Source organism: Aethalodelphis obliquidens, unplaced genomic scaffold (genome assembly GCF_003676395.1).
Source record: "Aethalodelphis obliquidens isolate GAN/ISIS:26980383/991018 unplaced genomic scaffold, ASM367639v1 scaffold43, whole genome shotgun sequence".
NCBI lineage: Eukaryota > Metazoa > Chordata > Mammalia > Artiodactyla > Delphinidae > Aethalodelphis > Aethalodelphis obliquidens.
In genome coordinates, this window is record NW_020837987.1 from 6441651 (window position 1) to 6454946 (window position 13296).

At 41.3% G+C, this 13296-nt stretch overlaps 1 protein-coding gene across 5 annotated transcripts in view; it reads left to right on the top strand.

Moving 5' to 3' along the window:
- The window catches only part of ZFP14 (ZFP14 zinc finger protein), a 35614-nt gene extending 29713 nt beyond the window's left edge, over window positions 1-5901 (top strand). For all 5 annotated transcript variants that reach the window (XM_027078963.1, XM_027078965.1, XM_027078961.1 and 2 more), the window contains one exon: window positions 559-5901. In XM_027078963.1, coding sequence (XP_026934764.1) covers window positions 559-1925 — 1367 coding nt within the window. In that variant the 3' untranslated portion in view covers window positions 1926-5901. The remainder of the gene's footprint in view (window positions 1-558) is intronic.
- Window positions 5902-13296: the final 7395 nt, after the last annotated feature.

Consider the following 13296-nt stretch of genomic DNA (forward strand, 5'->3'; position numbering starts at 1 on the left):
AAGAACTGTGTGTCCCAACCCAGGAGGATTTGGTGAGTTTTATAGCAGTGGTTCAAGGACGGGGTTGCTGATAAGGATCAGGTTGTGTGCAGGGCCTGTATTCCTTTAATCTGGCCTCAGGTGGTCTCCTGATGAGCGTCTCGAGGTTATCAAACTGTGACTTTCTCTCTGGAACATCTTCTGTTTGGTGCCGGTTTTAGTTCTGCAGAAGAACTCAAAGATACTGTTATGTGTATCCCTTGAGGTAGAACCAGGACACCCCAAGGCTGTACTGTTGTTTCTTGACTACTCCTTCCTTGTTTCTGCATCCCCTCCCTTCCCTGATGAGCAACTGTTCGAATTTGCCCTTTGGGACTCAGGGAAGGTCATGGAGGCTGGAGTCTGTTCCCTGCAAGCAAAGAAATGGGGAACACAGAAAGGCTTCCGTGCCCAGGAGCCCCACAGAGTCCTGCTCAGTTTCAGTAATAGGCATTATTTTAGGTGCTTTTTATTTCTGTATAGTTTTCTTTCTTCTGGAACCGGAAAACAGCGTGTGTTTGCTTTCTTGTTTTCTTTCAGATTTGGAGTCCAGATACAGGACCAATACTTTATCTCCAGAAAAGGACATTTATGAAATATATTCATTCCAGTGGGAGATAATGGAAAGAATTAAAAGCTATGGCCTTCAAGACTCCTTTTTTAGAAATGATTGGGAATGCAAAAGCAAGATTGAGGGGCAAAAGGAACCACAGGAGGGATATTTTGGGCAAGTGAAAATTGCTCCTGAAAAAATGTCCACTTACAAAAGGCATAATCTTCTTGCTGAGTATCAGAGAATTCATAATGGAGAAAAGTTATATGAATGTAAGGAATGTAGGAAGACCTTTATTCGTCGCTCAACACTTAGTCAACACCTGAGAATTCATACTGGTGAAAAACCTTACAAATGTAAAGAATGTGGGCAGGCCTTTAGACAGCGTGCACACCTTATTAGACATCACAAACTTCATACTGGTGAGAAACCCTATGAATGTAAGGAATGTGGGAAGGCCTTTACAGTCCTCCAAGAACTTACTCAACATCAGAGACTTCATACTGGTGAAAAGCCCTATGAATGTAAGGAATGTGGGAAGGCCTTTAGAGTACATCAGCAGCTTGCTCGACATCAGAGAATTCACACTGGTGAGAAGCCCTATGAATGTAAGGCATGTGGGAAGACTTTTAGGCAGTGTACACATCTTACTCGACATCAGAGACTTCATACTTCTGAGAAGCTCTATGAATGTAAGGAATGTGGGAAGGCCTTCGTATGTGGTCCAGACCTTAGAATACATCAGAAAATTCATTTTGGGGAGAAGCCCTATGAATGTAAGGAATGTGGAAAGGCTTTTAGAATATGCCAACAGCTTACTGTCCATCAGAGTATTCATACTGGTGAGAAACCCTATGAATGTAAAGAGTGTGGGAAGACTTTTAGATTAAGGCAACAACTTGTTCGCCATCAGAGAATTCATACTCGTGAGAAACCCTATGAATGTATGGAATGTTGGAAGACCTTTAGTAGTTACTCACAACTTATTTCCCATCAGAGCATTCATATTGGTGAGAGACCTTATGAATGTGAAGAATGTGGGAAGGCCTTTAGACTACTCTCACAACTTACTCAACATCAGAGTATTCATACTGGTGAGAAACCTTATGAATGTAAGGAATGTAGAAAGCCTTTTAGATTGCTCTCACAACTTACTCAACATCAGAGTATTCATACTGGAGAGAAACCTTATGAATGTAAGGAATGTGGTAAAGCTTTTAGACTTTATTCTTTTCTTACTCAACACCAGAGAATTCATACTGGTGAGAAACCCTACAAATGTAAGGAATGTAAGAAGGCCTTTAGACAACATTCACACCTTACTCAGCATCAGAAAATTCATAATGGAATTTAATACAAGAAGGCTTTCAAATGTACATGTTACAGAACATCAGAAAATTCATTTTTGAGAAAATTTGTTTCATGCTCATAACTAAGCATTAAGAAGTTTATATTTCAGAAAAAATTGTTGCTTTAAAACCTTCCACCACCATTCAGACATTGTATATCTTCAGCAAATTTATATGAGGAAATAATATAATGAATGCAGGAAAATCTTTAGCCTTATCTATCATTATCACCATTTCACCCCTTTATTACCAGTGTGTTATTAGATAAGGTACTTAAATTTCTGTGCCTCATTTTGCTCACTTGTAAAATGGTGATAGTAGTACCTATGTATATTAGTTATTTATTGCTGTGTAATAAATTACCACAAACTTAGTAGCTTAAAATAATACACATTATCTCAGTTTCTGTGGGTCAGGAGTCTAGGCATAACTTAGTTGGGTTCTCTGCTTCAGGGCCTCTCACAAGGCTAAAATCAAGATTTCAACCGTGGCTGAGTCTCATTGGAAGGCTCAACTGGGGAAGGGATGCACTTCCAACCTCATGTGGTTGTTGACTGAATTAATTCACTGAGGGCTGTTGCGCTGAGGTCCTCAGTTTCTAGCTGGCTGTTGGCTAAATGCTGACTTCAATTCCTTGCTACATGGGCCTCTTCAAGGTGGCTGCTTACTTCATCAGAGTGTGCAAGCCAAGGAAGCAAGAGGCTGCTAGCATCAAAGAAGCTATCATCTTGTGTAATCTAATCATTGAAATGACATTATTTCATCACCTTTTCTATCTTCTTTTGGTTAGAAGCAAGGAACTAGGCCACCCTACACTCAAGGGAACAGGCTTACACAAGAGTATGAATGCCAGGAGGAAGGGACCACTGGGGCCAATTCAGAGTCAGCCTGCTACATCATGTAATAGAATTGTTGTGAGGAGTGAGTAGTTAATACTTGGAAAAATAGCAGCCACATAGCATGTTTTCTGTAAATATTACCTATAGTTGTTATTAACATCATTAGTATTAGTGAATTCATATGAGAGGAATATCCTATAGAAGTAATAAATGTAGAAATGCCTCCTGTCACTGCTCAGCACTTACTAAACTTAAGATAATTTATTCTGGATAAAATCTAGGAGGTTATACTGAATGTGAGAAGTTCTTTATCACTTGAGCTGCATCCGAAATTTCATGCTGAAAAGAAACCTTATGAATTTTATGAATATGAGGTTGTTAAGAGTATAACTATTGGAAGAATCAAAGAGAAATACGAAATTATTTTCCCATAATAAATTCCAAAGAGTAAATGTTTTATAATCTCTCATCTCTGACCACCATTCAATTAATTAGAAATTATCAAAAAGGTGGCATAAAGGAACTAACCACTTGGAAATTTAATTGTGTGTTTGTGTGTGTGTGTGTGTGTGTGTATGATACTCTTGTATAAAAGAAAGAAAACATTCCATTACAGTCAATATACTTTTTGATGCTCAAATTGCCCCATCTTCAGCCAGTGGGAGTTGGGTCTTTTCACATGATCCCAATAGCAGTTTGATAATTTGCTCAGTTATGGCTGCTATGGGAAATGCTTGGGTACCAACTCATTATTCTGAAAACCAATAAATAAATGGAAAAATAAGTATTTATTTTGCTTTTCCCATGTGAATCAAGTTTCAGAGTCACCCAAAACTCATCAAATTAATTTTTTTTTAATTTAAGAAATCTCACCAGTAAATACAGAAAAATTGATAGGATTAGAAAAATTTTCTAGTTCCTAATGGAATAATGGGTCCAGAAAATGATCTTCAGTGGATATTAAAACTATTTGGGAAAAAGTTTATAGTGAGAACGTTACATTGGATTTATCAAGCTGACCACCTCTGAGCCCTTTATTCAATTTTAACGTCTATAAAGGTGGGACTATTAGACAATAGGCACCTCCTGATACAATGCAATTAGGAAGTACATACCACTACCCATGAAGTCTTATTGCCAGAATAATGAACTGAAGGAATCAAACCTTTAAATCAAAAATTTTAAAGCCAAGAATTTGGGGAATAGATGAAAAAGTAAATGGCACCGCAAGGAAGCAGCCAAGCAGATCCAGAATGTGTAAAATTCTACAAAACAAATGACCTGATTTCTTCAACTAATGAGTGGCATGAAAAAGAAAAGAAGGGCACTGTTAACAGATTAAAAAAGACGAGGCATATCAACTAAATTCAATATGTGGGTATTATTTGGACCCAGATTGAACAAGATGTAAAACAACATTTTGGAGACTGGGGGAAATGTGGACATGCACTGAGTATTAAATGATTTTTAGAAATATTAGATTTGTTTGTTAGGGATGATAATGTCAATGTGGTTATTAAAAGATAGAACATCCTATGTGTTAGAGATACATATATATGAAATAAGATACCCAGATTTGCATTAAAATAACTCCAGCAAAAGAAAAAGAAAGCAAATTGGCAAAGAGCTAGAAAGTAGATTAGCAAAATGTTGATAATTACTGAAGTAGAGTAGCTGTTTATGGAGGGTTCATTGTTTTAACATTTTTACCTTTTTATGTATTTGAAGTAATATTTAAAATCAAAGCTGAAATTATACACTACTTAAGAAATGATTGTTAATGAGATGCCTGCATATCTAAATTTGTCAGATGTAACCAAAGTTCTATTCAGTGAGAAATGTGTGCCCCTGAATGCATTAAGGAAACTTCGTTTGTGGGCCCAGTCTTCATCTTCTTCACTTACCTGCAGCAATCAGTGCTGGGCCTGTCATGTAGATAAATGTATTAAAGGAATGAATAAGCATTTATGTCAAGAAACAAGAAACAGAACAAAGTCAAACCAACACAAGAGAAGCAAAGTACAATTGAAAGTAGAAATTAAGAGATTAGACACTAGTAGACTTCCAATGTTAATGACTGTATCTTGGCAGGTCTAATCAAGGAAAAGAAAATGAAATATAAACATTCAGCATTATGATAAAAGTGATTACAGATTATCAATAAATTTTCCTTTTAATTATAAGGTAACACTGTATGTACTATATGTATTCCAATATATGTAAAAATACAGATGGATTACATTTTCTTCTCTATAAGTATGTTATCACAATTGACTGTGCTCTAGAACCCACAGACCAACAAATAAATGTGTGTGTGTACGAAGTTCCTGTTTAAGGAAAAAATCTGATAGTTGTGTAGGTAAAAACCTTAAGAATAGATAATCCTTAACAAGATTTTACTAATTAATTTTACACAGGTGAAATAATCTGATACAAAACTAGATGAAGATAAAGAGCAAAATCTAGACCAACTTCACTTATGAAAATTCTATTCTTCATAATTCTAAATAGTTATATTTAGAATTTCTTACAAAATCAGTCTTCACTAATAGGCCAGTGTTTTGCCTTTCCCAAGTACAAAGTAGCTCCAGAAGACCAGTGTTTAACCAACATTCTCCACAAGTTTGCTTCAGAGAATACTAGTCCTTGATGATATTTTAAAAAATATATCTGGGGAAAAACTGTAAATGAAACAAAGGATAAAGTATCTACTTCTGGGGGAAATCCGAGTACACATTATCAGCTTGTCGAAAGATGTATTAAAGAAATTTTCATTTAACATAGTGTATCTCAAATTTACTTCATTGTGCACTTCTCACTCCAAATACCTTTTAACACCTTTAGAATGTGAACCACTTTGGTAGATGTTACCATAACCACAATGAATGTCTTCAAGGATGTCATTTCAGACATGGTGAGTGATTGTGTTGGGAAGGGGTGAGGAAGGACACTTTTCTTTTGCAGCTCACATTATACTCTGAAAGCAGCTTCCTGCTTGAATGGAAGGCTAGTGATTTTCTATAGAATGGAAAAGATTCCAGCCTGGTGCTTGATAATGTATGTATTAAACATGCTTAAATATTCTATTAAACAGTGATTAGGACAAAATGATTTTTCATTGTAATAAAAATGCTATATTGAATACCATTTTGTGCGGGGTTTTTTTTCTTATTTTTAGTTTTTGGAATCAAGCCAGTTTATTGAGGGGCTTTGGGGGAGAGTCGAAAGGCAGGGAGGACAATGAGATCCGATGTCCTTCTCCCAGCCGGGACCTCCCCAGCTTCACAGTCGCTGAAAGCCGTTTTCTTATTTCTTTGAAGAGTTGAGACTCAAAGGTGCATATCTAGAAGTGCTGTGTATACTGTGTTTCACATATTGCTAGATTATTGCTCCATCATTGCACCACTACTGAATCCCTTCAGTTATTGAATATGAGTGTCTGTACTTCCCTGATTGCAAGTGAATTGAGCACATTTTTTCATATGTGTTTATTGGCCAATTATGTTTCCCTTAGTGCTTTTTTTTTTTTTTTTTTCGGTTTCGTTTTGCGGGCCTCTTACTGTTGTGGCCTCTCCCTTTGCGGAGCACAGGCTCCAAACGCGCAGGCTCAGTGGCCATGGCCCACGGGCCCAGCCGCTCCGCGGCACGTGGGATCTTCCCGGACCGGGCACGAACCCGTGTCCCCTGCATTGGCAGGCAGACTCTCAACCACTGCGCCACCAGGGAAACCCCCTTAGTGCTTTTTTTATTCATGCATTTTCTCTCTTTCTTTCTGGGTTATCTCACTGATTTTTTTAGGATTTTTAAAATAATCCAGGTATTGATAATTCCAGGTATTACACATTTATAAATGTTGGACTTATTTTCTCTCAAGGTGGCTTGTGTTTTCACTGTGTTATGGTGTTTATTGTTTTGCATACAGTTTTCATTTTAAGCCATACCAAATAATTGTATTCTTTTTTCTTTTTTATATTTTATGTTTTCTGCCATGTATCTGCAAATAGAAATAAGTTCCCTCAATATTTTTTATTATTTATTTTATTTCTATTTCTTATTGCAGTAGCTGGAGTTTTCAGAATAAAGTTGAATACTAGTGGGAATAACTTCCCTCATTTTTCCAATTTAATGGAAATCACATATCTATTTAAACATTTAGTATAATGCTTATTGACTTAGAGTAAATAGTCTGTTATATGTAAGTAGTTTCATTCAGTCCCTGTTCTACTTAATGCCTGTTAGATTTTGTTGGGAGCTATTTTATCATCTGTTGGTGTGAACCTGTTTTTTCTCCTTTAATTTTCTGATGTGATGAATTATGCAGATTTCTTGACAAATTCAGGGGTTCCTACAACCATTCTTAGGTTGAGTAGTTTACTACAACAACTGACCCAACTCAGGAATGTAGTGCAGTTATGATTAGTTTTATTACAGTGAAAAGATACAAATTAGAATCAGCTAAAGGGAGAGATGGATGCCTAGGACAAAGTGTGGGAGGGATCCAAATGTGGAGCTTCTGGTCATCTTCTCCTTGAACACAAGGATGTTATTATCTCCTCTTGGCCATGAGTTGTGACAATATGCACAAGAAAGCTTGCCCAAGTCTGTGGTCTCCAGATTTTTTGTTGGTGCTCACATTCTGTCCATGAGGTTAGGCTGATCTTTAGCCTTCAACTCCTTCAGAAGGTTCAAGCTCACACCTTTCAAGTATGAGCATCGAAGTTTCAAGTCTCCAGTTCTTCCAGTGGTCAGAACTGATATGGTGTGTCCCAAAACCTCTATCATAAATCACATTGTTAGACTGGTGGCTTGGGCCCCCAAGCAAACAAAGACACTCCTATCAGGCAGGACATTCTACGGGCCTAGAGATTACTTACAAGTCTAAGGACATGCTGCCTGTAAGTAAAATTCTATACGTATATCCCACGAATGCTCAAATGCTTTGTATTTAACTTGATGTCATCACATTAGGCTGACGACGAGAATCTTTGTAATGTGGGCTTAGTAAGAGCAGAGCTGCATGTCAAAGTGAATTTCATGTTTACCTATATTCTATTTTACCAATATACAAGAATAACACGATGTCTTAAAGGGTGCAGGTAGTTCAGAAGTATTATTGGAAAAGGAAAGAAGAGTAAAAATACTCTACTATACCAAGGGATAGAGAGAAACATGTTATTGTTTATTTTATATAGGTAACATCTGTTTAATTGGTCCTATTACATTTCCATTCTCTTTTTTAAAAAGCCTTTTTTTTTTTTTTGCGGACGTGGGCCTCTCACTGTTGTGGCCTCTCCCACTGCGGAGCACAGGCTCCGGATGCGCAGGCTCAGCGGCCATGGCTCACAGGCCCAGCCGCTCCGCGGCATGTGGGATCTTCCTGGACCGGGGCACGAACCCGTGTCCCCTGCATCGGCAGGCGGACTCTCAACCACTGCACCACCAGGGAAGCCCTGATATTTCTATATATTTCAAAATTATTACCACAATAAGTCTAGTTATGATATGTCACCATACAAAGATATTACATAGTTATTGACTGTATTTCCTACAAGGTACATTTCATATCCATGACTCACTTACTGTGCAACTGGAAGTTTGTGCCTCTTAATCTCCCTCACCTATTTCTCTACTTCCCCCAACCCCTCCCCTCTGGCTTGTTTCATCTCTGTATCTATCAATCTGTTTCTGTTTTGTTATGCTTGTTCATCTGTTTTGTTTTTTAGGCTCCACATATAAGTGAAGTCATAGAGTATTTGTCTTTCTCTGTCAGACTTATTTCACTTAACATAATACCCTCTAGGTCCATCCATGTTGCCGCAAATGGCATCATTTCATTCTTTTTAATGGCGGAGTAATATTCCATTATAATAAATACCACATCTTCTTTATCCATTCATCTGTTGAGGGGTATTTAGGTTGCTTCTATGTCTTGGCTATTGTAAATAATGCTGCAATGAACATTGGGGTGCATGTATCTTTTCAAATCAGTGTTTTCATTTTCTTCAGATACATAACAAGGAGTGGAATTGATGGATCATATGGTAGTTCTATTTTTAACTTTTTCAGGAATCTCCATATGGTTTTCCAGAATGGTTGCACCAATTTACATTCCCACCCACAGGGTTCCCTTTTCTCGACATTCTTGCCAACACTTATTGTTTGTCAGCTTTTTGATAATAGCCATCTGACAGCTGTCAGAATGATCAGGTCATTCAAGATGGCTGTTCTCTTGCTCTTTGTGAATCCCCTACTCGACCAGTTCCTCCTTCACCTGTAACCTACTCACGTGAATGTCTTTGCCTCCTGCCCCAGCTAGTGATTGTTCTAATCCTCCGGCCAGAATGGCCCCACCTGCTACTTTATTAAAGGGAAATATCTGCCCTCATGATGCATGTTAATCTGAGGGGCTGTGAGGGACGTGCCCCAGCTACTGGTTTCCCTGGTAACTGATGAGCCAAGCTGACGTCATTTCCCCTATAAATTGTAGGCTCCTTCTCCCTTGAGTAGTGAAGACTGTTGCCGTGTCCTATTCGCTGTCTGATGCACACTGTGGGGTGTCACTCCAGGACCTTGCTTCAGGTATGTAAGATCCTCTCACCCGATAAACCACTGATATCTCTGTTGCCATCTCTGGGCTCTTTCTTCGGTCTTGAGGCTGGGCAACTACAAGGCTTGCAGTTCTGTGGGGTACAGCGCAATAGTTGGCCAGCCAGGAGGCCGAGGAAACTCCCACAAGTGCCATGAGGTCAGGATATAAAGATGGGGGACAGAAAGTTATGGGGGTGATCCCGAGGTGGCTGTCCACTAGCATGTGGGGCCCTGTGGCAGCTGACTACCATGAGGCATGTCTTTCTCTTCCATTATATCAATGATATCCTGTTAACCTCAGAGTCTCTTTCCAGTTTAAAAGTAGCAGCCCAGGGGCTTCCCTGGTGGCGCAGTGGCTGAGAGTCCGCCTGCCGATGCAGGGGACACGGGTTCGTGCCCCGATCCGGGAAGATCCCACATGCCGCGGAGCGGCTGGGCCCGTGAGCCATGGCCGCTGAGCCTGCGCGTCCGGAGCCTGTGCTCCGCAGCGGGAGAGGCCACAACAGTGAGAGGCCCGCATACCGCAAAATAAATAAATAACTTTTAAAAAGTAGCAGCCAAATGCTTATGGCTTATCTGAATGCACATGGATGGCTGATGAATAAAACACACAAGGACCTGGATTATCTACAAAAGACAAGCCTCACCCTCCGACCCCTCACCCCTAAACAATTACATACACAAGCTTTAGGGATATTACCTCAGGGATAGGCTTGTGAATTGGACGTGGCCAGTTACCCGGAAGGGTTTGGTTGGGGCCTGTGGCAATGGCAAAATAATAGTAACCTTCTGGTCCCAGCTATGGCAGAGGGCAGAGCAACAATCTAGTGTGATGGAATGACAGCGATATGCATCTACGGTGCATTGCAAAGGCGGAAGACGTTACCAAAGACCTACCTGAGTCATCTAACAATGCAAGAAAACCCTACTATTTGGGGTCTAGAACGCCTGTGTGCAACATATAGGACCCCCATGGACATCAACAGTGAACAAGGAAACTACTTTACCAGCCACGATGTTCAGGAATGGGCTGATTAAAAATGACATACGCTGGCATTTCCACCTGCCCTCCAACCTCACTGCTCCCGGGCTAATGGAAAGAATAAATGGACTCCTTAACAACTGATGTTGAAAACCCATGCTCTCGATATGCGGACCAGAGGCTAACTCAAGCCCTAAGGACTATAACTGAACATCTCAGGAGCAGTTTTCCCAATGACCAAGCCATATTAACCCAGAGACAACTAGTCAACACAATGCGAGTTCAACGGTTGCCCACCGAAGGACGGTTGCCAACTACTGGTCAGGACAGTAACTCACTCTGGCCCTTGCCACAGGGTCTACCTCCAGGGGAACACGTTATAAAATGGCCCTGGGACTGGCAGGTAAGTCCCGGGTGTTTGGAGTTTGCCGCCCCATGGGGGACAGGATTAGAAAGGGACTGACAGACTTCACCTGTCTCCTACTCAGCCCACCTGAGACTACTAAGGTAATTACTCCGGGCCCCTTACTAGAGAAAGGCGCCATTACATTAACCCTGTGGTGGGTTGTTACACTGCCTCTCCAGTATTCGGCGCAAGCTGTGGGGCTAAGGGTGGACTGGCGGAATGGTACTGCAGGCCAGGACCACAGGCAGAGGTGGTATTATCTCAGAATGTGATTACTGCTTGTATTTTGCTTAATGGTCATGACCTTCCCTGTGTTGTGCCTGTTAAACATCTTACATTGTGTCCCTAGTGTGAGGGGAGGGAATTTGTTCGTGGACTGGGCCACAATGGAGGCCTCACTGTGAAATGAGTCTGATTGCTGGGTCTACAGTGAGAGGCTGTTGGTGTCCTCTGGATTTCTATGAAAACTTGACCTGATAAGCATCTGGCTACAAAGTTTTTCCACCTCTTGGACTCTCGATATCCTTTAGATGCTGTTGTCCGTATTGCATTTGTGGTATTCGATTGCAGTGCGCCTCTACATACCTGACCCCAGGGATATCTCGGAAGAGGGGTGGACCAAAATTGTAAGGGTCGTGCAGGGTATGTAGGGGTGGAGTGTTTGGTCAGGTCACCCAACGTGGCTGTTCTCTTGCTCTGTGCATCCCCTGCTCGATCAGTCCTTTTTTTTTTTTTTTTTAAATAAATTTATTTATTTTTGGCTGCATTGGGTCTTCGTTGCTGCACACAGGCTTTCTCTAGTTGTGGCAAGCGGGGGCTACTTTTCGTTGTGGTGCGCGGACTTCTCAGTGCGGTGGATTCTCTTGTTGCGCTGCACGGGCTCTAGGCACGCAGGCTCAGTAGTTGTGGTGCACGGGCTTAGTTGCTCCATGGCATGTGGGATCTACCCGGACCAGGGCTCAAACCTGTGTCCCCTGCATTGGCAGGCGGACTCTCAACCACTGCACCACCAGGGAAGCCCTCGATCAGTCCTTTCTTTACCTGTACCCTACTCACGTGAACGTCTTTGCCCCTTGCCCTAGCTACGAATGGTTCTAATCCTCAGGCTGGAATGGCTCCACCTCCTAGTTTACTAAAGGGAAACATCTGCCCTAGCGATGCTTGTGAATCTGAGGGGCTGTGAGTGATGTGCCCCAGCTGCTGGTTTCCCTGGTAACTGATGAGCCAAGCTGACATCAATCCCCCTATAAATGGTAGCCTCCTTCTCCCCTGAGTAGTGAAGACTGCTGCAGTGTCCTGCCCACTGTCTGTAAGATCCCCTGTCCAAAAAACTATTGACATCTCTTGCTGTCTCCAGGCTTTCTTTGGTCTCTAGGCTGGGCAACTACAAGGCTTGCAGCCCAACAGTGTGCTACTCTGGCCTATTTACCAGGTGACCTGAAAATCTGGTGATTTTAAGTGGGGCCCAGAACAAGAGAAGGCTCTGCAACAGGTCCAGGCTGCCATGCAAGCTGCTCTGTCACGTGGACCATATGATCCAGCAGACCCAGAATGTTTGACAAAATATCTTGGCACCATGGTCCAGCCATATTGACACACAAAATTAACTATCACAAAGATATTAAAAACTATAAACAAGTAAGCTTCATTCAGTAGGTTATTTTAAAAGTCAACAGGGACTTCCCTGGTGGTGCAGTGGTTAAGAATCTGCCTGCCAGTGCAGGGGGACACCAGTTCAATCCCTGGTCTGGGAAGATCCTACATGCCGTGGAGCAACTAAACTCATGTGCCACAGCTACTGATCCTGCATTCTAGAGCCCACGAGCCACAACTACTGAGCCCACATGCCACAAGTACTGAAGCCTGTGTACCTAGAGCTGATGCTCCACAAGAGAAGCCACCACAATAAGAAGCCTGCACACCATATCGAAGAGTAGCCCCTGCTCGACACTAGAGAAAGTCCGCATGCAGCAATGAAGACCCAATGCAGCCAAAAATAAATAAATAAAATAAATTTAAAATATCCAAAATAGGGCTTTCCTGGTGGTGCAGCGGTTGAGAGTCTGCCTGCCAATGCAGGGGACGCGGGTTCGTGCCCCCGTCCAGGAGGATCCCACATGCCGTGGAACAGCTGGGCCCATGGGCCGTGGCCGCTGGGCCTGCGCGTCCGGAGCCTGTGCTCCACAACGGGAGAGGCCACAACAGTGAGAGGCCCGCGTACGGCAAAAAAAAAAAACAAAACGTCAACAAACTTGGGAGGCCCTTTTCTTTAAAGTGTGATTTTAATGCTTCAGATAAATTAAGGATTCTCTCAACTGCATTTGTTACAATATGCAATATATTTCTTACAGTACTGTGTTAGTTTCATGTGTACAGCAAAGTGATTCAGTTATGTATATTCACATTTTCCATTATAGGTTATTACACGATACTGAGTATAGTTCCCTGTGCTATACAGTAAATCCTTGTTGCTTATCTATTTTATATGTATTGATATATGTATCTGTTAATCCCATACTCCTAATTTATGCCTTTTCTCCCTTCCATTTTCCTCTTTGGTA